Source organism: Podarcis tiliguerta (assembly GCF_965153285.1).
Source record: "Podarcis tiliguerta genome assembly, chromosome: 9".
NCBI lineage: Eukaryota > Metazoa > Chordata > Lepidosauria > Squamata > Lacertidae > Podarcis > Podarcis tiliguerta.
The window spans coordinates 70801563-70829407 of NC_139542.1; the positions used below are offsets into that span (position 1 = coordinate 70801563).

The 27845-nt window shown below is 46.8% G+C and overlaps 1 protein-coding gene across 1 annotated transcript; it reads right to left on the reverse strand.

Annotated features, from left to right (window-relative positions):
- Positions 1-60: 60 nt before the first annotated feature.
- Positions 61-11206, reverse strand: LOC310657827 (cytochrome P450 1A5-like). The gene is made up of 7 exons (XM_083398904.1): positions 9197-11206; positions 5555-6410; positions 4414-4540; positions 3929-4018; positions 3706-3829; positions 2584-2670; positions 61-1534 (listed from the first exon to the last, which is right to left on the reverse strand). Exons 2-7 carry the CDS (start codon positions 6389-6391, stop codon positions 1246-1248), a joined length of 1554 nt encoding a protein of 517 aa, XP_083255030.1. The 5' UTR covers positions 6392-6410; positions 9197-11206; the 3' UTR covers positions 61-1245.
- Positions 11207-27845: the final 16639 nt, after the last annotated feature.

Genomic DNA, 27845 nt, shown 5'->3' on the forward strand with positions numbered 1-27845 from the left:
AAATTATTTAAGCAGATTTTCATTTAAGCTGATCAAGCAAAGATAACTGCAAGCCTGAAATTCTTGTAGAAAGCTATTTTTATTTATACACCATCATAAATATACACAGCACTGTACACATATAGTCCCTGCCTAGAGTTTGGCAGCCACACATAGTTAGTCCTCACCCCCAACTGAAGGGAAGTCAGATCAGACTACCGTTTTCACATCAAAAGTGCCTGCAGGGGAAAAGGGATTTCAAGGAAGACAAGAGATGTAGAGATGTTCTGGGACCAAGTCCCCCTTCTCTCCCTTATGTCTCTATAGATAGCCCCATAAACAGATTTCCTGTATATACCACCATTACATTTAATTTCTTTACTATTGAGTTTCTCAGTGTACAGCATCGTAATACTTAACTATATGAGAATGATTCATGAAGCACAACTTGCATTTAGTAAACACAAGTGAGACCCACAACAAAATGTTGCGGTTTAAAGTATTCCTGAAGTTTTCAAGGATATTTCCTTTGTTTCTCCTTGCTAGTTTTTCAACGTACTGTCAAAGTTCTGTGACTGCTGATCAGACACTGTTCTCATTTGTCTGTGTGGATTCATCAGGGTTTTCCCTAAAGTTTGTGTTATTTCTGCAAACCCAAACCCAAGCTTGCTAGTTCTTCTCATCTTAGGCGTGGCTGGTGCCATTTTGCTATGCAAGGACCCACAGCGTGAAGCTGAGTTTGCTGTTAGTATATATAAGTGTGATTATCTGGTTACAATGTTCTGTTAGTAGTAAAGGTTTATAAAAGTGTGACTCCACTGCCCCTTTTAACAAGGCCTTCAGGAAGCAACTTTTGATGGGTACATACATGCCTATCCACTTCCTCTTAAATGTATGTTTGTACAACAAGCATGATAACCTCTCAGTTACTTGTCTGCATCCTAGAAAGACTCTTCCAGTGTAGTCAGTGTATGACCAAAGCCACCACAGTATTATGGTCAAATCGGAGAAGTTATTCCATGCCATACAAGCCCACCTGGGGCATACTTGGTTTCAAGTCACTTAAATGAAAATTATTACAGTGCCTCATGCCATTACCCAACCTATATAATTTGCCCACTTTTATTGTTTTGATACAGCCTCAATCCACGGTTCAGCCTGGGTGACCAACCCACTCCTAAGTCAAGCTACAGATACGGCAGGGTAGGAATCCCTCCTCCCCGGTCGTCCCAATCTTTCTTTGCTCCCAGATGCCACCGCTGGTTCTTAGAAACGCTGCCTAATCTGGAAATGCTCACACTCCTTGTGTTTCATTGTGAGTCCATACTGAGGGGTTAAGTCCACTGTCTTCCCGCTGCACACACTCAGCTCCAGCTTCTGAACGATGGTCGTCAAGAAAAGGAAGACTTCGCCCTTGCCAACGTTCTCTCCAATGCACCTCCTCTTGCCCAGACCAAACGTCAGAACCTTTTCGCTCTCTGCTCGGTTTACTCCCGTCCCGTCAGCTGTGAGAAACCGTTCTGGGTTGAAGGCAGAAGGATCTCTCCAAAGCTTCCTGGAGAGGCAAAAAGCAGGTGTTTTAGACCAGCGGTTTCCAAACTCTTTGTGGGGCCCCACCCCCTTGGTTCCAGAAACACTTCCCCAGTGGCCCTTGCCCTACCCTCCAAAAAGCATTATTCAGAATAGTGGTTTGCACAAGCCACACAATAAAATTCAGAACAGTAACAATTAACTGCACATTTATTCAAAATACAATTAAAACTGTTCAGTTTCATTCATTCAACAAAAACGAACTTGATCCAGTGACGCCGGTTTTTCCAACTCTGCCATTTACACCCCCGGTGCCCCCATTTGCCTCTTGGTGCCCCCCAGGTAATTCCCCAAGGAACCACCGGGTTAGAGTTCCACTGCCCCATTTTGGGAACCACTGGTGTCAAAACTTTTTTCAAAGAGGGCCAGAATTGATGAAGTGAAGGGCCGTGAGAGCCAACCAAAGGTTTTGGGTTTTTTTGGGATTGAAGTTGTTGAGGTTTTTTTAGGAGTTTACCCCAAGAAATAAACTGCTGCAACGGCCAGTTTAAACTGACTGACCAGTAGGCCAGATTAGGCTCCCGAAACAGACTTTGGACATCCCTGGGTTAGACTCTCATTTCATATGAGGTTAGGAGAAAACATTCATTTTGGTGTCTCCAATAGTGAATCCAGCTACTGGAAACTGGGAAAAGTTATAGCAGGGGAAAAGGAAACCTCTCTTTTTGGCCTATGGGCAATATTCCCTCGTGGACAGCCTTCTAGGGGCTTCATACCACTGATGGCTGGGACAAAAGTGGGAAGAATAATTAATGTAACATTTATAAGTAGGCTAGTTTCTGCACACAATGACACGATCCAGCCAGGGAGAACTCAGGTGGGGGGTGCAGAGGGACAGGCTAGGAGGGCTGAGGTTCGACACCATTGGGTTACAGCCTTAGCCTTTGCATCCAGAGCCAAGTATCTTAGGGATGCAGGGTTTTGCACTGAGAATCAAAACCATTTATTTGGGGGCAAACTGGAATATGGCAGCCCTACTCCATGCATTACAAAGCAGGTTCCAGAGATGCTTACGGATCATGGTTGACTTGCCACTGGTTGACGAAGACGCAGAGATCCTTCGGGATGTAGAAGCCATTCAGTGCTGTGTCCCTGGTTGTGCTACAAGGAGAGAAACCAGAAGACAATTTATACATACACAAGAAGCTGCAGGTGTTTCGTTCTTATGTGATGAAGGTGGCATGGGCTGAATGTAAAAATGGCTGCAATCCTAAAGCATGTTTCTCTCTGGAATAAAGTATAATTTAACAATTCAAAGTAAGATGATTTAGGAAAGCTGAGTTCAGACAAGCATGGAGGAAGTCAAGCAGTAAGTTAGGAGACAGGGCAGATTTACAGGTTGACACTCTTGATGGATCATCTTTTCAGCTGCTAATGGTACAATCCTATACATGCCTGTCTGGAAGTACCGTATATCCTATCAACTTCATTCCCAGTCCCAGGTAAGTGGGTACAGGATTGCAAGGATAAAATGGAGCAGGGAGTACTATGTACACCACCTTGATCTTCTTGGAGCAAAGATGGGAAATAGTAATAATAATAAAAAAAATATACCAGGCCAAAACTGTTCCCTTGCCAGGCAGAAATGACTGGCAGAATCAGAGACCAGGGAGAAGAGACGGTGGAAGAAGATTGGAAGAAATTTAAAGACTATTTAAAGAAATATTATAAGATTAATGAATGTTAGAATGACATTGGATTGAACGCAAAAGGTTATTAGCAACAAAGTGGTGAAGGAGTATAGAAAATTCAAAGCTTAAAAGGTGTAAAATTAAAAGGCTTAATATATTAAGATATTAAAGAGATTAAGATATATTAAGATATTAAGATTAAGATAAAGATTAGTCAAGATAGAGGGAAGGGATTTGCTGATTAAATATATGAACTGGAATACAGTGAGGGGAGGTGTGGGGAAGTCTGGGAAATAAGTAAATGCAAGGAATACTATGAAACTGGAATTGTTTTTATTTGCTTTTTTCTTTTTTCCTTTTTCTCTTTTGTGTGGTTGTTTTTGTCGTTTTTTATTTTTGTATTTTTCTGTTGTTTTTCTTCTTTTTTTTATGTAAAAACCTTAATAAAAATATTATTTAAAAAAAAAACTGTTCCCTTCCCAATCCTGCATTGTGCGAGCCTTACCAGTGAGGGATTGTGAAAGGCAGGAAGGAGGAATGCCTAAACATTTCCAGGATGAAAGCTTCTGTGTAGGGCAACGTGGAACGATCTGACAGCCTGGGCTTCCTTTCTCTGCCAATGGTTTGGTCTGCAGTTTGCGGAAAGAGGCAGAAAATAAGATGGATTCAAATTTAGCCTTGGGCAAACACAGTTTTGAAACGCTTGAATTAGGAGTGCCTGGGTTTACCTATTTCTTCCTGCATTTTCTTCTGGATTTCTGGAAACGTCACCAAATACATGAGGGACCAGGAGAGAGCAGTGGTGACCGTGTCAAAACCTAGACAGGGATCAAGTGGGGAAATATTCAGCATCAGGTGCAAAACTATTGAACATTAATGCAACACGTCTAGGAGCCCAATTCCAAGTTTTCATTCTCTGTACTGAGGTATCAAAACCATGCAGACTCTGAATTAGTTGTTAAGATACAGAGACGGGAGAGCCAATGCGTTACTTCACAAAATGGATTGGAGATCTGAAGCTACAGTTTATTGTTCTTGTATTTGGTGAATTGGTGTGAACATCATATCAAATGATAATGACCAATGGTTGCAACTAGATAGGCTGATCCAGCAAATCTCCTCTTATGCTAAGCAGCGTGCATGATAACTTCAATGGGAGGTGGAGGAGACAGGAGACAGTTGAAAGGTTCTCTCTAGATTAGCAGATTCTTACCAGCTCCAAAAAGATCGCTGACGATATTGACAATCTTCTGATCCGAAAGCAGGATGTTTGCATTCTCATCCAGTTTTTTATCTTCGCAGTGGTTGATCAGGGAGTCAGTAATGTCTCGGATGTTCTCCTGAAATACAAGTCCAGAGGATAACTCGTGCCAGTCCTCAAGTCTCTTACTGCAGAGCCAATCCCGGTCAGTTAGAAGACAGACATATAAAACTCCCTTATATCAGGTCAGGCTACCTGTCTATTGAGACTCACCTGGTATCTTCCCTACATACCTTCAGGCACTAGGCAAAAAAAAAAAAAAGCCTCTTCTCACAGGCCTTTAGCTAATTAAACAATCTGTGGTCTTTTAAACTATGGGGGGTGTTGTTTTGATTGCTATTCTGCTGTGTATTTTTGTGTTTTTTTACTGTAAAGTGCCCTGTGGTCCTTGGATGAAGGCTGGTATATAAATTTAATAAATAAACAAATAGCCCACTGTTGACTGTCAGCACTTTGGCAGATGTCTCTCCCATCACCTGCTTCCTGATCCTCTTGCTAGGTTTGCCAGGGAACGACCCTTCTGCAAGCAAAGCGTATGATCTACCATGAGCTGTTACAGAATAAGCTACAAGTACAAGAGCTCATTTATGCTTCAAGGCATACCAATCTTCCTAAAGCTAAGCAGGTCGAGGTCTAGACACTGCCTGTATGGGAGACCATCTGCAACCCTGTAGACACCACCCTGTTCCATAGCTGATACATGGGTTGTAATTCAGATAATATGGGCTAAATTTCATGTTGTGGTTTCTATTCTGCATGAGCCCGTTTCCCAAGCACCATATAGCTTCCTTTGCAAGTGTTAAGCCACACATTGACATGCAATCTGGTGTATCTACTGTGTGGAGATCTACGGCTCCGTCAACAAATACAATCTTTTAAAGTCTGGGTGGGCCGCATGGTACTTGTTCAGATGCTGTTGGACCATGGCAGGTGAAGGGCACCCCGTTGCCTATCCCTGCAGCAGGTTATGGGCAAGCAAGTCATTGCAATGCCCTGGTCGGTCTTCTACCATGTTGGTGACGGTCCAGGAATACATGCCAGAAATCAAGGATGAAACTTTCCAAACTGAATGGTTCACACCACACAAACATACCTTGTCAAAGCTCATGTAATGGTCCTCAACTATCTTCAGCACAAATGCAGTGAAGCGCTGGTTGAGGTCCTTGAAGGCCTTCATGGCACGGCTGGGTAGATACTGGAGGACAGGGATGAAGTCTGCCGGGTTCCCGGAAGCAGCAGCCGCCCCAAACTCATTGTTCAGGTTCACCAGACTGAGCAGTTCCTGGTCTTCATGGTTATAACGCTTCCCGAAGCACATGGCACAGATTACGTTGGCCACAGAGACCACCAGGTACCGGTAGGGGTCAAAGCTCTTTTTCTCATCCATCAGCTCCTGGAACTTCATGACAAGGTAGTCTGCCTCTTTGGAGACATGCTCCTCCAACAGACAAGTGGAGGAGGTTGGGTTGGCAGAAGCCGAGAAGGCCTTCAGGGCATTCTGGGCCAGCTTCCTGCGCGCTCGCCACATTTCCCCTGAATCCCTGCCGAAGGTCAAGCTCTGGCCGTCCCCAATGTACTGGAAGCTGTAGAGGTCAGGGCGCCCCGAGAAGTCTTCTCCTTGCTTCACCAGGGCTTGCTTGATAGTTTCAAGCCCACTCAGGACCAGCACTGGCCTTGTGCCGATATGGATCTGCATCACATCCCCGTATCTCTGGCTCATCTGAGTCAAGGCCAGGTGAGGGTTCTTCAGAAGCTCCAGGACGTTGCCGATCAGTGGGTATGGCCACGGCCCCGGGAGCTGCTTCAGCCCCTGAGGGATCTGCTGCCGGAAGGATTTGATGACAACCAGGAGCAGGCAGAGAAGCGCAATGGCCAGGAGGATTTCTGAAGGAGACATAATGCTTTGGCTACCCAACAACACTGCCTTCATCTTCCTAGATTTAAGTGTCCTAATACAAGCAGAGAGAAAGAGAAGAGCGGGAGAGAAACAGCATTGTGAGTAACTTCAGGGACCAAATAGCCAATGGTTATAGCACCATCTTAACACTGCAGAAGTTGAACTGCATTTGCTTGTCGACATCAGGAGTGTTTTCAGGACTGAAATTCCTCCAAACTCAACTTTCAAGCTAAATAACGGATGGCCATCTGTCATGGATGCTTCAGTTGTGATGCCTGCACTGCCGGGGGCTGGACTAGATGGCCCTCAGGGTACCTTCCGATGCTGCAATTCTCTGAGCACCTGGAGGGCCAGAGGATAATTCCTCTCCTGGGGCATCATTAGGACTGCAGCCTTGGGCTCTTTTGCAGGGTAGGGAACCTGCGTCCCTCCAGACATTGCTGAAAGATGGCTGCCATCACTCTTGACCATTGGCTGGAGCCAAAGCCAGCTGGAGTCCTAACAACTTCTCAAGGGCACCATATTCCCCACTGGTGTGAAACCAACCTCAGGAAGTTATACAGGGTGCCCTCACCCTGCCCCTCCTTAGACTGCCCACACCCATTGCCAGAGCCAAGCTCAAGCTAAACGTGCTCTGAGAGGCAGCATGGCACAGTGGTTAGCGCTGGACTAGGACCTGAGAAATCAGGGTTCAAATCCTCACTTGGCCCTGAAGCTCCCTTGGGGATCAGTCACTGCTCCTCACCCTAACCTACCTCGCAGGGGGGTTGTAGGGATTAAATGGGGGCGGGACATGTAATAGTGCCACTGTATTCTGCTCTGGTCAGACCTCACCTGGAGTACTGTGTCCAGTTCTGGGCACCACAGTTCTAGAAGGACACTGACAAACTGGAACGTGTCCAGAGGAGGGCAACCAAAATGGTCAAAGGCCTGGAAACAATGCCTTATGAGGAACGGCTAAGGGAGCTGGGCATGTTTAGCCTGGAGAAGAGGAGGTTAAGGGGTGATATGATAGCCATGTTCAAATATATAAAAGGATGTCACATAGAGGAAGGAGAAAGGTTGTTTTCTGCTGCTCCAGAGAAGCGGACACGGAGCAATGGATCCAAACTACAAGAAAGAAGATTCCACCTAAACATTAGGAAGAACTTCCTGACAGTAAGAGCTGTTCGACAGTGGAATTTGCTGCCAAGGAGTGTGGTGGAGTCTCCTTCTTTGGAGGTCTTTAAGCAGAGGCTTGACAACCATATGTCAGGAGTGCTCTGATGGTGTTTCCTGCTTGGCAGGGGGTTGGACTCGATGGCCCTTGTGGTCTCTTCCAACTCTATGATTCTATGTGTGCCATCTTGAGCTCCTTGGAGAAAAGGGTGTGCTAGAAACGCAATGAAATAAAGTAAACTCAGAGGAGGCACGCATGATCTGCCTCTGTTCTACATATATCTAATGGGAGGTGGAGAAGCTCATTCTCAGCTGCCCCAGAGGGTAGGACCTGAACTGACGGATCTAAATTACAAGGAAGGAGATTCAAGCTAAACCTTAGGAAGAACCTGCTGAAGGTAAGAGCTGTTGGACGTCAGAACAAACTGGAAGATAGTGGACTCTCCTTCCTTAGAGGTTTCTAAAGGGAGGTCAAATGGCCATCTGTCATGGCTTATTTAGCTCTGATTCCTACATTGCAAGGGATTGGAGGAGATGACTTTTGGGGCCTCTTCCAACCCTACAGTTCTATGATTCTGTATTTAAAATGGGAACAGCCTGTGATGGCTTTTCTATATGTCTCTGTATGTCTAATCTCTTTTTATTGCAGCACAAGAGTACTATAGGCCCTGATCCACATTTTTTATATCCCCCACATCTCTCCTTGCCTTACGGTGGTGAGAAATAATCTTGTGCGTGTACAAGCAAGGTTATTTGTTTCAGCACTGACAAGTACTAGGAAACCATAAGGCACTGGGAGGAGGCACACACAGAATAACAAAATGTCCCAGGATTCAAAATGACCCAGGGAGAGGGGGAAGGAGGACTTCGGTGCTCACCTGAAGACTGTGTTGTGTCACCATCCAACATGTGCCCGTGACACACACACAAAAAGAGCACAAAATTTCATAACTTCAACAGCCACATCTTCCCACCAGCAATTCATTTTGTGCTGGGGAAATGTGAATTACCCCAAGACCAGGCTTGCAGGCTGTAGCAAGGACAGAACATCCAGATCATGCATACATGGAAAACCATTCACACATTCCCTGAAGAGAGGCACCATCTAAAAAAAAAAAATCTCTCATAAAAAATGATTACATAGTATGTGGTGGGTCTTTTTTAAAATAGGGGTGCACACTGCAACCTACAATTTCTCTGTATTTCTCAGCTGATCTGAAGCATCCACCCAGGTTTGTTCTGAGTGGCATCTAGAAAGCATTCTGTGCATGCTCAGGGGCATTTTTGTCAAACCGCCTCTAAATCAATAAGGCCTTACACACGCACACAGCCAGGGCGTTAGACTACATGACCCTTTGAGATCCCTTCCAACTCTACAATGCTATGATTCTATGATTTCAGTTCTGCAGCCAAAAAAAAAAGTTGAGTGCAACATATAATCATTGAGGGTTAGGAATAACCAGCTCCCTCTTAAACAAAAAGTTCTCATAGCAATTGTTTTGCCTAGAAAGACGACCCAGAGAAAAGGTAAATTGGCCACAGGCAAAAAAAAGGTTCTTCCCATCAGCAGGCAAGCGCGCATGCACACATTCAGACGTGCAAGGAAGATCTGACCCGTTTTCCAAGTCAAGCACTGGGGCTGGAAGAGGAGGAGAAGCCCCCTTGGAGTGCTCAGCTCACCGATCAGAAGTTTCAGCCTGTCTCCACCGCTCCGTCCAGACCCGCTCCGGATGGGATGCCTTCACTCGCCTCCTCCGAACACGCTCCCCGAAGCACCGCTTTCGGCTCGCTTTATAAGCGCCTCCTCGGGCTCTGATTGGCCGGCAGCCCTCGGGTCACGTGGACGCAGCGAAAAACTTTGTCTTGCCCGGTTCCTCGCAACCCTTTGCGCGCTCGCGCCAGGGAAGCCGACCCGCTGCGCTCCGACACTCGCTGCCCAGGAGCTGCGCCCCGACGGCGGGGGCTTAAGTCCTGAGTCCCCTGGCCCCGGCTGCAGACAATGTGAATAAGCTAAAAGGAACCATTGATTGATTGATTTTATTGCTTTTCAACATATTGGGAACACAGCAAAGAAATTCCCCCATTCGCCTCCCGGTTTATCAAATCCTGCCGTAGCCTTGTTCGCGCGCTCAGTGAATGCCGGTCGTCGGAATGTCCCTTAGAGAGCATTCCACGCGCTCAGTTTTATGATTTCATTATTAAATGTATATTTTTAAAAAAAGACTAGCCAAGTATTCCAGCCAAAGGAAGGAAGCAATTGAGGAGATATGGTCAAGTGGAAAGTAAGGAGACGAAAGGGATAAAGGGAAATATTAAAAGAAACTTGTGCAAACGAAGCAATAAGGCAGGATTCCAAAATCTTTTTATACGTTTATTGTGAGGAAAGAAAGGAGCAGGGAGGCGGCGCTGCTGGCTAACTGGAAAATGGCCAACTAAGTTTTATTCTATGCCTCCCCTCCAAAGGAGTCCCCCACACTTCCCATACAGGACTCCCCATCTGAGGAGCAGCTCCGGTTTCTCCTGGATGGAGGCCAGAATGCAGAGTTCCAGCTGGAACGGGCTTTGCTGTAGATGTGTTTCCGAGCATACAGTGGGTAAAAAGCTCCCTTTTCATGCGGATTGGGCTGCTCTAGAATGCTGGAGACCCCACTGCAGAAATAGTAATGGGTCTTTGACATCCTATGCAGTCCTTTTATCTGCGGACAAGACTTTTTATGTGCGTGATTGAGCTCCTGTCGCTGATATGAAGGCATGGGCAGAACTTCCATATTGTCTTAACAAAATAAAATAAATAAAATAAAATAAAAAATTACTTCCAGTAGCACCTTAGAGACCAACTAAGTTATTGGTATGAGCTTTCACGAAGAAGTGTGCATGCACATGAAATCACTAACCAATTACTTAGTTGGTCTCTAAAGTGCTACTGGAATGAATTTTTGTTTGTTTGTTTGTTTGTTTCTTTGTTTTGACTACAGCAGACCAACACGGCTACCTGCCTGTATCTATATTGTCTTGTTTGTTTGTGGTGTCAAGAAAGTTCGCATTCAGCTGCCCCTCCTCTAGTGGACAATGGTCTAGAGCTGATAAATCACTTGGATGTCCCACTTGGATGTCTTCAAGAGCTGCACTGGTGGCCACTTTGCTTCCAGGCAGAATTCAAAGCATAGGTGATTAGCTACTAAAGACCTACCTGTCTTAGGGCCCAGGACACCTCAGGGACTGCTTCTTCACATATCATCTTCTCTTACTCTTTAATCATCAGAAGGCCCTTCTCTGCATTCTTCTTCTTATTCTTCTTTGGCAATCACTTGTAGCCAAGTAAGATGGTCTTCCATGAAAACGGTCTTAACAGTGAGTCCGTAAGTGACTGTGGAGGCCAATTCTGGATCCACATGTCCTTCCATAGTGGGGACATAGGTTTCCAGGTGGGAGCAGATCACGGTGAGGGTGATCAAACGTGCCAAACGTGCCTTCCTCTTAACATGTGTTCCCCTTTCATCCTGAGTTCGAGCGTCTTCAAAGTCCATGACACCTTTGGTAAAGGCTGTTCTCCAATTGGAGCGCTCGCAGGCCAGTGTTTCCCAGTTGTCAGTGTTTATACTACATTTTTTAAGATTTGCCTTGAGACAGTCTTTAAACCTCTTTTGTTGACCACCAGCATTACGCTTTCCATTTTTATGTTCAGAATAGAGAAGTTGCTTTGGAAGACGATCATCAGGCATCCGCACAACATGACCAGTCCAATCAAGTTGATGTTGAAGAATCATTGCTTCGACACTGGTGATCTTTGCCTCTTCCAGTACACTGGCATTAGTTCGCCTCTCTTCCCAAGTGATGTGTAAATTTTTTCGGAGACACCATTGATGGAATCTTTTGAGGAGTTGGAGATGGCGTTTATAAGTGGTCCATGTTTCACAAGCACACAGCAAGTTTGGTAGTATGAGGGCGGGGGCATGGCTGGGGGGCATGGCTGAGTGGGACAAAAGACAGAGCCTTCTTGGTGACTACACCCAGGCTGTGGAACAGTTTGGCCTTCAAAACAGAGTTGGCCATTTCCAGGGCTGGCCCTGCCTTAGGCAAACCTGCCCTCCTCCCAAGTCATCTCCAGCTCACCACCCCGGTCATTTCCTACTGTTGGAGAGCAGAGCTATGCCTGCCACAACCCTGCAATGGGAACCTAAGCTGTGGGAAAGGCAGTGTGGTACAGTGGTTAGAGTGTAGGGCTAAGACCTGGGAGAGACCTGGGTTCAAATCTCTGATGGCTTGCTGCCTGTGGCCTTGGACCAGCCACTGAGCCTAACTCAGGGGTCTTTAACTGGTGGGTTGGGACCCACTCGTGGACGGCGGCCCGATCCAAGACGGGACGCAGCAGGGCCACACCGCCACGCGAAAGCACAGGGAGATCTTGAGAAAGGGTCAAGAGGGTCCTGGGTCTGAAAAGCTTGCCGGGCACCTGGCCTCGCCTACTTCGCGGGGTTGTTGTTGCGAGGATGAAAGGGGGAGGAGAAGAACCACGCGCCCCCCCTTGAGCTCCTTGGAGAAGATCGCGGGCTGGCGGTGCGGCAGAGAGCCACGTGCGCGCTAAGCGAGCCTGGCGGATCGGGGACGCGGCGGCGGCGAGCGCGGAAGTGCCCCGGGAGCGCGCCCGGCCTCGCGTGAGAAGGCGGCGCGGCAGGCGGGCGCGCCTCGGCCTCGCTCCCTTTCCTTGGAAACAAACTCGGGAAGCGATCCGGGAAAGGGGCGGCTCCGACCCCTTCCGAGAAGGCGGCGGGCCCGGCTGGCGTGACAAGGGGCGCGCAAGTGGCACGGCAGGCAGATCGCGCGCGGAGATAAGCAACCCCAGGGAAGAGGCAGAGGCGCCCGGAGAGAAGCGCCGAGGCGCAACTTTTTTTGGCGCTGGGGAACCGCTTAGTCCCCACAAATCCAGCCCCCGCCCACATAAGAAGCATTCAGCATAGCGGCTTGAACGAAGGTGATAGCTCGATGAAATTCAAGAGAGTGGCAATTAATTGCACATTTATTCCAAGCCCAATTAAAACCATTCACGTGAATTAATTCAACCACAGTGATGAACTTGACACAGGGTAATCAGCTGCGCAACGCCCGGCAGTCCTGTCCACCTCCAGCGCCCCTACCCGCCCCCCGCCTCTTGCACAGCTGTCAACTTTTCCCTTTGCGTGCGAGGAATCCTATTCGGAATAAGGGAATTTCCCTTTAAAAAAGGGAAACGTTGACAGCTATGGCCTCTTGGCGCCCACCCTGGAGTCACCCCGTCCCAGCAGGAGCTACCTGCCACTTTGGGAACCCCTGGTTTGAATTAGTAAAAAATTAGTTTCAAAGCAGCAGTAAAGCGAATGGCCAGATTAAAAACACCCTACATGTCTGAATTGGCTTCCCTAAACAAAAATGTTTCAGGCAGGTACCAAAAAGAGGACAATAATGGTGCCTACCTGCCTGATGTCAACTGGCAGGGAGTTCCAAAGAACCACTCTGCTCATAGATTTTCAATCCTGCCTTTACTATGAACCGAAGGCGTAAATTTCTGAAAGCATCGCATTATGTTCCCCTCCCACTTCCCAAAAGCAGCTTCCATCACTTAGGCGATTTTTGTCTTGATTTCAGGGTTGTGGGTTCAAGCCTCACCCTGGGTGAAAGATTTCTACATCGCAGGGAGTTTGACACTAGGAGTTCCTTCCAGCTCAAGAGTTTTATGGCTTTTTTATTATTTTAACCTCCTTTCAAATAATTGCATTTTGTTTTACTAGTTCAAAATGTGGAACATTTTTTTAAAAAACCACAGCGCCATGCCACCGTTCGCACACCTCTAGCAATAAAGAAAAATGGAAATAATAATATTGCCTTTTGGAGATTGTCCTTACAAAATGAAAGAAAAAGAAGCATGAGAAAAATAAAAGGATTTTTTTGGGGGGGGTCACCAAATCGAACATTTTTTGAGTAATCCTGCCCATCTTAAAAGCACACGTCTTCCCAGGGGTGCCCTGAGTTCAGAGGCATTTGCTGGCAGGGGAGACTACACAGGATTGCTGCCCTAAACCTGCTTACTTGTTGGTAAGCACCAGTAAACTTAATGGAACTTGCTTCTGTGTGAGAGCACCTGTAATTGCTCGATATTAATCTCAACAGGGGTCAAACATATGTTGGAAATGTAAAGAAAAGGAAGGGCCCTTTTACCATATGTGGTGGGAGTGCAGAGAAATAAAAAAATTATGGGAAATGATATATAATGAGTTGAAGAAGATGTTAAAAATAACATTTCTTTAAAAAACCAGAGGCATTTTTGTTAGTGATTGTAGGACAAGACCTGCCAAGGAAAAGAAAGAATTTATTTATGTATGCTACAACAGCAGCAAGAGTCTTGATTGCACAAGGATGGAAGAATGAGGAAACCCCGACAAAAGAACAGTGGCAAGAGAAATTGATGAACTATGCAGAACTGGTGAAACTGACATGCAAATTATGAGACAAGGACAACTGTGACTTCAAAGAAGAATGGGAACCCTTCACAAATTATTTAAAAAGACAACAAAATGAATTGGACTCCTTGGCAGATTTTGAATAAACATACACAAATTCACTGAGGGATAACATAGAAGGTAGATAATATAAGGATGTATACAGTTTTATAATGTGCAGAAGTTAACACTGGATGAGAAATCAGAGAGAGGAGTTGTAGGGGGGAGGGAGGGAGAGTTTGTTGGGGAGGGGGGAAATGGGGTGGGAAATAATGAAGATGATTTGTTTTGATAATTTGCTATGTTGAAATTGTTAATAATTTTTTTTAAAAGATATTAATCTCAACAGGAGAGATTTAAGCACATGTAGGACTCTCTCATCAAAACTGTTGGGACTTCTAAGTGCTATACTGTACACCTCAGCCCTGTCGATCCACCTGTCTATCTGCCCATTCATACTCAGGAGTAAGTCAGGCTGACTTCAGTGGGACTTGCTCCCAGAAAAGCATGCATAGTTGCAGCCTGACTAGCCCAAGTCTGTAGTTTGGATAGCTGACATCAACGTGCTGTTTTGTAAAGCCCATTTGATCTCCGCAGGTGTGGAATTGATTTGAGAATGAATGAATGAACTGGAGGATATTGCTTGGCTGTGCAATGGGAATCTGCAGCAGCCTACAGGATGTATCTAAGAAAGCATGAAGTTGTCACCTCTAGCCCAGTCCTGGTGCTGAAGGCTGTTGTGCTGGGTGGCCTTGATGCGGGGAGCACTTTGCCCTCCTTGGTTCTCCCTAAGGCCGACAGCCCCTCCCTGGTCCTGCCTCCTGCTCCACTCCTCTCACGCGATGTCCTGTCCCGAACGTGACCTCCCCGGCCCCAAGGACCATTCCCCCTTCCCCCCAGTCCCTGTTTGTGTTTGCACGGGAAACCTGATGAACGGCAGCCAAACGCCTTCTCACGCAAACCAGGGCAAACTTTAACCCGAGGGTGAGGGGGGCGGACTGTGGCCTCGAAGAACTGGGATGCTGCCTGATAAACTTTGACCCCTGGGCCAGCCCTGGCAGACCTAGAGGCTCTGCTCTCTCCTCCAGGTCCCAAACTGCTCAGGCTGCATTCTTCTACAGCCCCCAAATCACCATCAGAGATCAATGCCTTTTTGCTAGGGTGGAAATACTTTTTAACAAAATAATTTTTTAAAAAAATAAACATAGTTTTGATTAAATAGACTGTTGGTTATCATTATTGATATACCTTTAAATTATACCACAAGAGGGATAGGGAACCTGCGACCCCCCCCCTCCCAGGTTGCTGGCCTCCAGCTCCCATCAGCAGAGCCAATAAGGACAGAAGTAGAGCTTTGCTGGATTAAAGGCCCATGCAGTCCAGCCCCCTCTTCTCACAGTGGCCAGCCAGTTGCGCCAAAGGGAGCCCACAAGCAGGGCCCAAGAGCAAGAGCACTCTGCCCACTTGTGGCCCCCTCCAGCTGGTACTCCTCCGACAGTGGAGGTCAAATACAGCCATTGCGGCCAGTAGCCATTACTGTGAACTCAGTCCTCACATGCTCAGTCCTTCACATGCAGAAGAGCATAAGCAGAGCCCTGCTGGATCATGGCCCACCAAGTCCAGGATCCTGTTCTCACAGTGGACAGCCAGGTCTTAAAAATTTATTATTTCATTGCATTTTTCTCCAGGGTTTCCCCTTTCCTCATTTAATCCCTACAGGTAGGTTAGGTTGAGAATCAGTTGTCTGGTTCCATGGCTGAGTGCAGATTTGAACCCTGGTCTCCCAGGTCCCAGTTGAACACTCAGACCCCTGCACCACACTGGCTCAGCTGCCTCTGGGGAAATGAGACAGGTGTGCAGCAGCGTTCTCCTGTTTGTGTTCTCCAGCAAACTGCCTCTGACACTGCAAATAGCACAGTTAATATGATGTCAGGTAGCAATGAATAGCCTTGTCCCCCATTAATTTATCTAACCCAGGCATAGGCAAACTCCGGCCCTCCAGATGTTTGGGACTACAATTCCCATCATCCCTGACCACTGGTCCTGTTAGCTAGGGATGATGGGAATTGTAGTCCCAAACATCTGGAGGGCCAGAGTTTGCCTATGCCCGATCTAACCCCTCTTCAAAGTCATTATTGGCAGGCATCAGGACATCTTGCAGAAGTGAGTTCCGTCATTCCATGGTGTGCTGTGTTAAGGACTTTGTCTCTTTGGACTCTTTCTCCATCCAGCTTCATTGAATTTTTTTAGCCTCAGTGGCTACAATCCTGCACACACTTAACTGGTTAGGAGTAGGCCTCGTTGAAGAGTGGGGATTCCTTTCTGAGCAAACATGCCAGCTGTCTGTAAGTGGCTCCCTTGTGTCTATCTCATGATCTCTGCCAAAGCGAGAGAGGCTGCTTGTTCCCAGGGTTAATGAGGTCAAGATATCAGCCTTGCGTGCCAGGCAGCAGCTGAGTCTCACACACCTGAACACACCCTGCTTCCAGAACCTGTTCATGTTAGCACCAGATGAAAGGGACAGAAGAACTGTCAAGCAAGGCTGAAACAAGAGGCCCATTACAGTCACCCAGGCCTAAATTCTTCATGAATGGTGCTGGCCAATGGAGGAGATCGGGACTGGAGCTTCTGTGATTCTGGACCACAATTTCTACACCCACCGGCTGTTGGCCCCTGGTGACTACTCCAACAAGCCCATTGGTTCTTTTTTTGAAATCCATTGGCTTGTAGTGTTCCTCCACAATTGACTTGCAAGTGTCAGTTGTGTCTTGTAAAACAATTTATTTTCTTTTATTTTCTTGCAATGAATGGTCACCTGCACGATTCCTTGTGTGCTTTCCTGCTCTCGTTTTTATGAAAGGAGGCCTCTATAACGCCATCAGGAATGTCAAAGGTGGCTGGTAGCTCACTGGCAGAACAGGTGCTTTGCAGGCAGAATGCCCCAGCTTCCATCCCCAGTGGCACCTCCAGTCCAGTTCAAAGATCAGGTAGTGAGTGGGAGAAAGCCTCCCCCTTAGAGATCACAAGGAGCCATTGCCAGCTGGAGCTGACAATGCTAGATGGACAAATAGTCTGGCTTGGCCTTGTGTATTCAATGCCAGCAGTCTCACGGCTTCTGTGGATGACCTGTTTATGGAACATCCACCCTGATGTGCATCCACAAAGCTTAGAGGTAAAGGTAAAGGGACCCCTGACCGTTAGATCCAATCAACGACGACTCTGCGGTTGCGCGCTCATCTCGCTTTATTGGCCAAGGGAGACAGCGTACAGCTTCCGGGTCATGTGGCCAACATGACGAAGCCGCTTCTGGCGAACCAGAGCAGCACATGGAAACGGCATTTACCTTCCCGCCGGAGTGGTACCTATTTATCTACTTGCACTTTGACGTGCTTTCGAACTGCTAGGTTGGCAGGAGCTGGGACTGAGCAACGGGAGCTCACCCTGTTGTGGGGCTTCGAACCGCTGACCTTCTGATCAGCAAGCCCTAGGCTCTGTGGTTTAACCCACAGTGCCTCCCGTGTCCCAAGCTTACAAGGAGGTTAAACTGTATCTTGGTTTTATTGAGCATTTGTCCTGTTTATTAAAAGGGTGGTTATATCACAACGTGCATTCATCAAATCATAGTTGGAAGGTAGCCTGATGTTCCTCTAGTCCAACCCCCGGCAATGTAGGAATCTCGACTAAAGCATCCATGACAGATGGCCATCCAACCTTCTGATGGAGTCTGTTCCACTGTTGAACAGCTCTTACTATCAGAAAGTTCTTCCCAATGTTTAGTTGGAATCTCCTTTCTTGTAAAGGGACGTGGGTGGCGCTGTGGGTTAAACCACAGAGCTTAGGACTTGCTGATCAGAAGGTCGGAGGTTTGAATCCCCGTGACAGGGTGAGCTCCCGTTGTTTGGTCCCTGCTCCTGCCAACCTAGCAATTCGAAAGCACATAAAAGTGCAAGTAGATAAATAGGTACTACTCCAGCAGGAAGGTAAACAGTGTTTCCGTACACTGCTCTGGTTCGCCAGAAGCGGCTTAGTCATGCTGGCCACATGACCTGGAAGCTGTATGCTGGCTCCCTCGGCCAGTAAAGCAAGATGAGCACCGCAACCCCAGAGTCGGTCACCACTGGACCTAATGGTCAGGGGTCCCTTTAGCTTTTACCTTTCTTGTAACTTGAAGCCATTGGTTCAGTTCCTCTCCTCTGGAGCAGCGGAAAACAATCTTGCTCCATCTTCCATGTGAAAGCGCTTCAGATATTTGAAGATGCTTATTGTATCTCCTCTCACTCTCCTCCTTTCCAGGCTGAACATACCCAACTTCATCAACCATTCCTCACAAGGCTTGGTTTCTATGCCCTTGATCATCTTGGTTGCCCTTGTCTGCATATGTTCCAGCTTGTCAATATCCTTCTTAAATTGTGGTGCTCAGAACTGGACTGATTGGACCCTAAGAGCATAAGAAGAGCCCTGCTGGATGAGGCCAATGGCCCATCTAGTCCAGCATTCTGTTCTCACAGTAGACAACCAGATGCCTCAGTGGGAAACTCACAAGCAGGATTCAAGCACAAGAGTGCTCTCCATGGGCGTAACCAAGGATAGGCAGGAGGGGCAGCTGCCCACCCTAAATCAAATACCGTATTTTTTGCTCTATAAGACTCACTTTTTCCCTCCTAAAAAGTAAGGGGAAATGTGTGTGCGTCTTATGGAGCGAATGCAGGCTGCGCAGCTATCCCAGAAGCCAGAACAGCAAGAGGGATTGCTGCTTTCACTGCGCAGCAATCCCTCTTGCTCTTCTGGCTTCTGAGATTCAGAATATTTTTTTTCTTGTTTTTCTCCTCCAAAAACTAGGTGTGTCTTGTGGTCTGGTCAGTCTTATAGAGCGAAAAATACGGTAAATAAATAGAAATACTTAACTAACAGCTCAGTTCTGCCCCTCCCCTAACATAAGGCCTGCCCCCCCCAACACAAATCCTGGCTATGCCCATGATGTTCTCCCCTCATTCCAGCAGCTGCTATTCACAAGCATTTCTTTTTTTCTTTTTTTAAATTTTTATTTCGGGATTTTTACATACATTATATTACCTCTTTCCATTTTTTTGAAATTTCCCATACAATTTTTCCTCCCCACTCCTCCAATATCCATTGGAAGGGTTCAAACAATTATCCTCAGCCACGGGCATAGCGTCTTTTGTTTCCACCGAATGTCTTTTTCACAAGCATTTCTTAGCCATCATGGCTAACAGCCTTCCACCATCTTTGATCTGATCCTCTTTTAAAGCCCTCCAAATTGGTGGTCATCATTGCCTGGAAAGGGAATTCCAGCGTTCAGCTGTGTGTGTGTCCCCTAAATCTTCAGCCATTGGATGTCTGAGCTCTAGTTGTTATGCAAGAGGGAGAGAAACTGTTCTCTATGGACCTTCTCCATGTCGTGCATGATTTTATATACTTCTTTTACACACTTCCATCTTACTCGCCTTTCCTCAGAACTGAAAAGCCACCCAAAGTTGCAACCTTCCTCATGGGGGAGTTGCTCCACCCCCTCAATCATTCTGGTGACCATTCATTCAGATTTCTTTTATCCTGTACGTAGCTGCTTGCATGCCATTCATTCACCCCACACTTTCCAGAGAATTTCTCTGTCATTTTCCAAACCACAAGAAGTGGCAATGTTGTGCTAGGGTGACAGTGTGCTTTAATCCTCTTTCAGCACACAAACTGAGAGTTCTGGAAAGCGCTTTAATCCTGCCCTAAAAACACTGACAGCCTGGAGGTTTCCCTGATGCCAGCAGTGGACTGATCTGCATCAACAAGGTAGCTGCCAAAATGAAGGGCTGTAGCCAGCTAAGTTCTACTTGGAGTAGTCCCATTGAAATTAATGAGCCTATATAGAAGGAATAAAACTGGGACAAAGAGCCTACAAAGTTAAAGCCTTTGCAGATTATTTAATAATAAAAACGGAAAACCCATATTTTAGGAACACTGGAGAAAATGAACGAATATGGTCACATATCTGGTTTCAAAATTAATATAGAGAAGACTAAACTAATGGTAAAAAAGTCTGGACACACAAGAAAAGGCAGAGATAGAAAAGGCAACAGGGTTAAAAGTGACCAATAAGGCCAAGTATCTAGGTATCTGGATCACCATGAAAAATATTAATCTTTACAAGGACAACTATGTAAGGGTCTGGGGTGAGATTAAAAAAAGAGTTGGAATCCGGGAACAGACTTAAACTATCACTATGGGAAGAATTTCAACAATTAAAATGGTTGTCCTCCCGAAAATGATGTTTCTTTTTCAATCTATTCCAATAGTTAATGGACTCAATTGTTTCAAAGAATGGCATAGGTACTTAGCAAGGTATATTTGGCAAGGCAAAAAACCCAGAATAAAATTTAAATTATTGACAGATTCTAAGGATAGAGGTGGTTTTGCACTCCCTGATCTAAAATTGTACTATGAAGCTGCCTGCCTGGTTTGGTTGAAAGAATGGATGATCCTAAAAAATGATAAGATACTTGATATAGAGGGGTGGGATAATAGAGTAGGATGGCATGGATATTAGGGATACAATAAAATCAAAATACATAAAGGATTTCTCAACCATATCATCAGAAAAGCACTATACAAAGTTTGGGACAGAAATAGATTGCTGCTGGAACCAAAAAACCCCTATTTGTTATCACCAATGGAGGAGGTGGCGGTGAAAAGGAAGAATATAGATACCAACTGGCAGATGTAAAGACTTATTAATAAAAGAAAATAACAAATTAAAATTGAAAAAAAATGATGCAGTGGCTTCAGGTTACAGACTCCGCTTACCCAGAAATAGTACCTTGGGTTAAGAACTTTGCTTCAGGATGAGAACAGAAATCGTGCTCCGGCGGCGTGGCAGCAGCAGGAGGCCCCATTAGCTAAAGTGGTGCTTCAGGTTAAGAACAGTTTCAGGTTAAGAATGGACCTCCGGAACAAATTAAGTACTTAACCCGAGGTACCACTGTATACTCAAACAAACAGGGCTAAGTTGGCTACAGTATCATCAATTAAATGGCATCTTTGAGGATGATAAAAAAAACAACAAAAGGATTTGACAATGAAATATCAGATTTAGATAGGGAGTTGCTCTCAAACAACACAAAGAACTTATCCAAAATGTACAAGTTATTATTAAATTGGCATTTAAAAGATGTAATGGTAAAATGGACCCGGGACTTTGGATATACAATAGATTTAGAGAAATGGGAAAATCTTTGGAAATATGACATCAAGTTCACAGCCTGCTATTTAATTAAATATTTTTTTTTAATGATGTATAGGTGGTACCTCACTCCATCAAAATTGGCGAAAATGAATAAAAAACACAGTAGTAAGTGCTGGAGGTGCAATCACAAGGATGGGAATATATTCCACATGTGATGGACATGTCCCAGAATAAAAGTATTTTGGGACATGCTATATGAAGAATTAAAAAAGATGTTAAGATACACCTTTACAAAAAACAAAAACCCAGAACTATTCTTCTTACGTTTATTCACAACAGATATCCCAAAAGATAATAAAAGATTTTTTCTGTACGCAATAACGGCCACCAGGATAGTGACTGCAAAATATTGGAAAAGCAACATAATCCCAACAAAGAAGAATGGTTATTAAAATTAAGCGAATACCTTGAACTCGGGAAATTAACGGAAATAGTAAGAAACCATCCAAGTGAAAAAATCAGGAGAGAATGGGATGTCTTTACAAATTATATGAAGAAAGTCGGTTCCCAAAATTATAATTGGCATGGTCTAGACCAGGGGTCTGCAACCCGCGGCTCCGGAGCCGCATGTGGCTCTTTTACACCTTTGCCGCGGCTCCGGGGCAGATACTAGCGAGGGGAGGAGGCGCATTGTGCGCCCTGACATTCCCCACTGTGGCGGGTGCTGTGGCGTCACATGGGGGAGGTGCGTGCGTTAGTCACGCACCGTCCCGACGTGACCTTCCCGCCCGCTGTCAGATAGGAGGGCAGCGGCGCGCATGCTTTAAATGTCGCAATGGTTTTGCGGCTCCCAGGTTTTTTTTTCTTCGGAAACGGGTCCAAGTGGCTCTTTTTGTCTTAAAGGTTGCAGACCCCTGGTCTAGACTAAAAATTCCATAGCTAAACAAATAGTTTATGGTGTTGGAGGAGACTCTTGAGAGTCCCGTGGACTGCAAGAAGATCAAACCTATCCATTCTGAAGGAAATCAGCCCTGAGTGCTCACTGGAAGGACAGATCCTGAAGCTGAGGCTCCAAGACTTTGGCCACCTCATGAGAAGAGAAGACTCCCTGGAAAAGACCCTGATGTTGGGAAAGATGGAGGGCACAAGGAGAAGGGGACGACAGAGGACGAGATGGTTGGATAGTGTTCTCGAAGCTACCAGCATGAGTTTGACCAAACTGTGGGAGGCAGTTTGCCTTTTCCTTTTTATTTTTTTCCCTCTCTTTCTTTTTTTCTTTCTTTTCTTTTCAATATGTATCACTTTTTAATTTTTTCTTCTTATTAGTAGCTTTTTGGTATTCGGTAACTTGTATTATTTGTATAACTATACTCTTTTTTTGGCATGTATGTAATATTTATATAGAAAATTTAAAAATAAAATAAAAATGAAATTAATGAGCCTAAGTCAGTCTATCTTGAATAGAACTAACGTTGTATACCCAATAGTTCTTTCTCATAGGAACATGAGGAGACTGAATCACACTGGATTGTGCTGGGATGTGTTTTTCTTTCTCACACTGGTGTCAGAGTCAGGGTGGGAGGAGAGGCATCAGTCGAGGAACAACATGACCAGTTCAAATAACATGTTTCGTTCAGGATTGTATCCTTCGCCAAGGTTAAATAGAATAGAGCAGGGCTCAGCAAACTTTTTCAGCAGGGGGTCGGTTAAGTACTTAATCTGAGGTACCACTATATCCTAATTTTATGAAATAAGTAAGCAAATAAACTACCCAACAAAGTGAAAGCAACAAGAGCAGATGAACAAGGCTAGACTGATTCTCAGGAGTGATCTATTACAGAGCACACCTGGAAGAGAATATGACTGACCATCACTCGTCACTTGGGGTTCCCAGAAGCAGCTGCAGCTCCTCAAATGTATCACCAGTGATTCATGGGCCATCCTAGATCAGGGGTGGGGGACCTAGGTTTCAGGGGAGGGGTCAAAGGCCTCTCTCCAAGCCAAACCTCCCACTGGCCCTGCTTGGCCACCCCCCTTGAGTACTTTTGCCTGTCTGGAAATGTGTCCTTGATCTTTGATGCCTGGATGCAGTGGCGTAGCGTGGGGGGTGCAGGGGGGGCCGGCCGCACCAGGCGCAACATCTGGGGGGGGGGGCACGTTCGCACTCGCAGCTCTCTGCCCTTACCTGGCTCACTCACTCTCTCTCACTGCAGTGCTGGCTGTGCGAATCCGATCCGAGCCGCCGGGTCGCCGCCCACTGTGGAGGGGAGGGTGCCAGGCGTGCGGTGCGGTGCGGAGAGAGAGCAAGAGACTATCTGGGGGAGGGACAGTGCAGCAGGGGGGCGGCGCAAATTACTTGCCTTGCCCCAGGTTAGGGGGCGCAAATTACTTGCCTTGCCCCGGGTGCTGACAACCCACGCTACGCCACTGCCTGGATGGGGAGTACAGAGAGGAGGGTGTGACTGGCATGTGGCCCTTCGAAGGCTGTTCTAGAGGGGAATGCGGACCTCTGCCTGAAAAAGGCTCCCCACTGCGTGTCCTACACCATGAACCTTCTCTCTCGCAGGCTCGTAGGAATGTGATAGGCCTGTACTGTTTATTTCATTTGAGTTATTTGCTTGCTTGTGAATGGCCCCCTCATTGCTCACCAGCAACAACAGAATGCCAGTGAGGTGTGGGTGTAGGAGCTGGGCCCTGCAAGGAGTCAACTCTGTTTCTACGTTTGTTCCAACAACACTTTTACGGGACTTAATAATGCCACCCACAATGTCATCCAGCTGCCCATTCTTCAAGGTGGCATCAACTGTCGACGGGTGTTTTTCGGCATTCTCTGTATGACAAGCAGGCCAGTCTCTACACCAAAGGACACAAATCTGACATCATGGTTCAAAAGTCAGCAAAGGGGGGGGGGGACTTCCAAGGGAAACTGCAACTTGAGACTTCGGAATTGCAATGCATCAAGAGGACCAATGATCTCTCTTGCAGAATAAACTGATCAACACGTGAGATGGTGTGTGGCTAAGGAGAGTCCTGAGGGCCAGGCATAGAAGCTGGGAGGGCCACAAAGGGCCCTGGGCCTGAGGTTGCCCATCCCATTTTTAATAGGTCCTGATAAAGGTTTTTATTATCCTCCTGTTACTTTTGGAGTGGAGCCAAACCAACCAATAACTTTGGAAGAGATGTGCCACTGGGGTCCACATGCCAATCTTTCTCTGCACCAGATTAAGACTTATCTCTTTTCAGATTAATTTTAAAGAGGCTATATTATTTCTCTCTCTCTCTATTTTTTACAAAAATGCTTAAAAAAATATCCTTATAGTTTTATGAAGGATTGCATTTTGTCCTATTGCTGTTGTTCATATATGCCGGACTCCTCTAAAGGAGGCTAAGAAAACTGGCAAACAGATGATGATCATCATCCAGAGCACGGATTACCATAGGACCCTAGATTTGGAAGGGACTCCAGGGGTCATCTAGTCCAACCCGCAACAAGGCAAGAATCGCAGTTTAAGAATTCCTCGCAGCTGGCCATCCAACCTTCCGAGGGAGCCTGCTCGGACCCCCCGCTCCCTGCAGGTGGCTCACAACCCCCGCTAGCCCGGCCGGGGCTCGGGGAGGATGGGAGCCGCCTGCTGGGCTGGCACAGCTGCGTGTGAAGGGGCGGAGGGAGGCGCTCCCAGGGCTGCCGGCGGCCTTTCCCCGCACGCGAAGGAGCAAGGGCGGCGGCGAGGCTGCGTAACAGCCGCTGCGTGAGAAGGAGCCCTTGCCCAGCCCGGGGGACGATCCGGAGGCCCTCTCGGAGCGCGTCGCGTGTAGCCAGCCTGCCAGCCTGCCTGCCAGGGTGGAGCAAAGCGGCGGAGTGGGGAGAGGTTGCCCTTCTTCGCACGCAACCCCCCCTCCCGCGTCACGCCTTAAAGACAACCACCCACAAACTAGGAGCGAGCAGCTGAGAGGGAACAACTGAGAGCCACCAGCAGCTTTTTCTGAAAATGCCCTTAAAAAATAATAATCCTAAAATTTATAAACCGCTTGACAGCTACAAAAGCGGTTTGCCAGGAAAAAACAACCCTTCTCAAAGGATTCAACATTCAAAGGATAACATCAGCAATAAACTAAAAAAAACAGATTGAAACTCACATCCCTTCTACATGTCTGGGTAGGTTTGTCCAATCCAAAGAATGTCACAAAGATGCCAATGCCTCGTATCAAGAGGCGGGGAGTTCCACAGTGTAGGTGCCGCTGCACTAAATGGCCAGCCGAGTTCTTAAAAGTGCAGAGAGGGTATTGTGTGGGACCTGAAACTCTGCCAATTCCACTGATCAAAGCAGTCCAGTGGCCACAGGTGGGGTAGGGCAATCTTGTAGGTAAACTGGTCCTAGGTTGTTAAGGGTTTTATATACTAAGAGTAGCTCCTTGAACTTGGCCCAGTAGCAAACTGGCAACCAGTAAAGATCAAACAGGTGTGATATGCTGGAGAGGCCTCACTCCTGTCAGCAATCATGCTGCAGCATTCTGCACTCACTGCAGCTTCTGGGTCAGGCGGAGGGGAGCCCCCCATAGAGCTGGACCGGCAGGGGAGTGGCAGAGGGCTTCTCTTCCCCAGTGAAGATGCCACATGTTCTTGCAAGTGGAATCCTTTCCCCAGCCCTTCTCTGGAAGTTGCCAGAGGCCAGTCCCTTTTGTGGGCTTAGTTACATTCAGGAACAGTCAGCCTTGAATGTTTCAGTCATAGCTTGCAGCAGATAAGAAAACAATTAACACATGATTGCACATGCAAAAAAAAGGTGGTGTTTAACAAAGTTTTACTCAGAGTAGACCTATTGAAATTAAAGGGACAACTTAGCCATGCTTATGAATTTCATCGGGCCCACGCTGAGTAAAAACATCATTTCATGCCATCCAATATTCGCCATAGCTTGGAAACTTTATCATGTTAATGGATAGAGAGATACAATCACAAATCTGTCATGCCTGTTTTGGCCCTGATTTACTAGACTGAACATGAAAGGGGTTGTTTGTTCCAGCTGGACTGCAGTGACTACCCATGAGAAAATAAGTCAACTCCAAGTGGAGCCCTCAATGTTGTTTACTTGCTCTTGCAAGTGTGGCGCACGTTTTGCGTGGCAGAGAATTATCTTCAAGAGCCCAGAGTCCCAGGTGGAGATCAGCAGGGTGTGTTCAAGTGGGTAAGGCAGAGCTACAGCTGCCTGGCACGCAAGGATGGTACCTGATACCCAGCAGGCAGGAGGAGGCACGGCAGGTACCCAGCCCTGCCTGGCATAGGCAAGGTGCTTTGTTCCAAATTCTTGTTGTCACGCACATGCTGGACTTGTGTGAGGCAGCATTCCTGCAATTGCTTGGGCATGATTTCTCAGCTGCATGCCTTCACTCTCTTGACTCTGGGTGCTGGAGGCAGCTCTTCTACAGCCTCAGCTTCCCAGACTGTGACAGCATGTCGCATTCAGGCCCCTTCTCTAAGCAGCGAGACACAGCGACCCAGGTTTGGCTTCATTTTAGTGTGAGCAGGTAGCACCAAACCAAAAGAGTGGCCTTCTTTTCCCCTCTGTCTCCCTTTAATTTATCTGCCATCTATTGAGCCAGCCTTTTCCTCTCTTTCACTCGCATACCCATTCACAAAGCACAGAAGCATTTTTCTCTTCATTCACACATCATCTCTCTCTCTCTCTCTCTCTCTCTCTCTCTCTGGGTTTTGGGGGGCACACTTAAGGAGATGGAGAGCCATGTGGCCCTACAGGCTGTGAGTTGCCCTTTTACCTTACCTTAGGGACGCGGGTGGCGCTGTGGGTTAAACCACTGAGCCCAGGACTTGCCGATCAGAAAGTCAGCAGTTCAAATCCCCGCGACGGGGTGAGCTCCCATTGTTTGGTCCCTGCTCCTGCCAACCTAGCAGTTCGATAGCACATCAAAGTGCAAGTAGATAAATAGGTACCACTCCGGCGGGAAGGTAAACGCCGTTTCCATGCGCTGCTCTGGTTCGCCAGAAGTGGCTTAGTCATGCTGGCCACATGACCCGGAAGCTGTATGCCGGCTCCCTCGGCCAATAAAGCGAGATGAGCGCCACAACCCAAGAGTTGGCCACGACTGGACCTAATGGTCAGGGTTCCCTTTATCCTTTACTTTACTAAGCTTGATTGGAGCTTCCGGGCTCTGAATTCAGGAGGATAAACAGCTACAGTTCCCTGGCATGTTGGAGACTTAGTGGACGTGGAAGCCCTGAACACAATATGTTAAGACAAATGTGTGTTTTTATTTATTTATTTGATTAACAGTACAATACCACTATGGGTGCATTTGTGACACTTTTTTTAAAAAAAGGCTACCTGCCAAAGAGCTGGGCTGAAGGGAAGCACACTCCTACCCCATCTGTTGTCCAGAGGCCCCTGCGCCCCTGCGAAGGGGACCCTTCTGCCTACCAGGAAGGACCTCGTGGCCAGGAAAAGGCCAACCTGGAGCCATCCATCTGCCAGAGCAGCTGCAGGGAGGGCAATGGCCTCCCTACCAGGGATGGGCCAATGTGTCCGTTCCAGCTTCTTTCAGTTTCACAGTCTTCCAAGCGCCAGAAGTGGTTTAGTCCTGCTGGCCACATGACCCAGCAAGCTGTCTGTGGACCAGTGGCGTAGCGTGGGAGTGCAGGGGGGGCCGG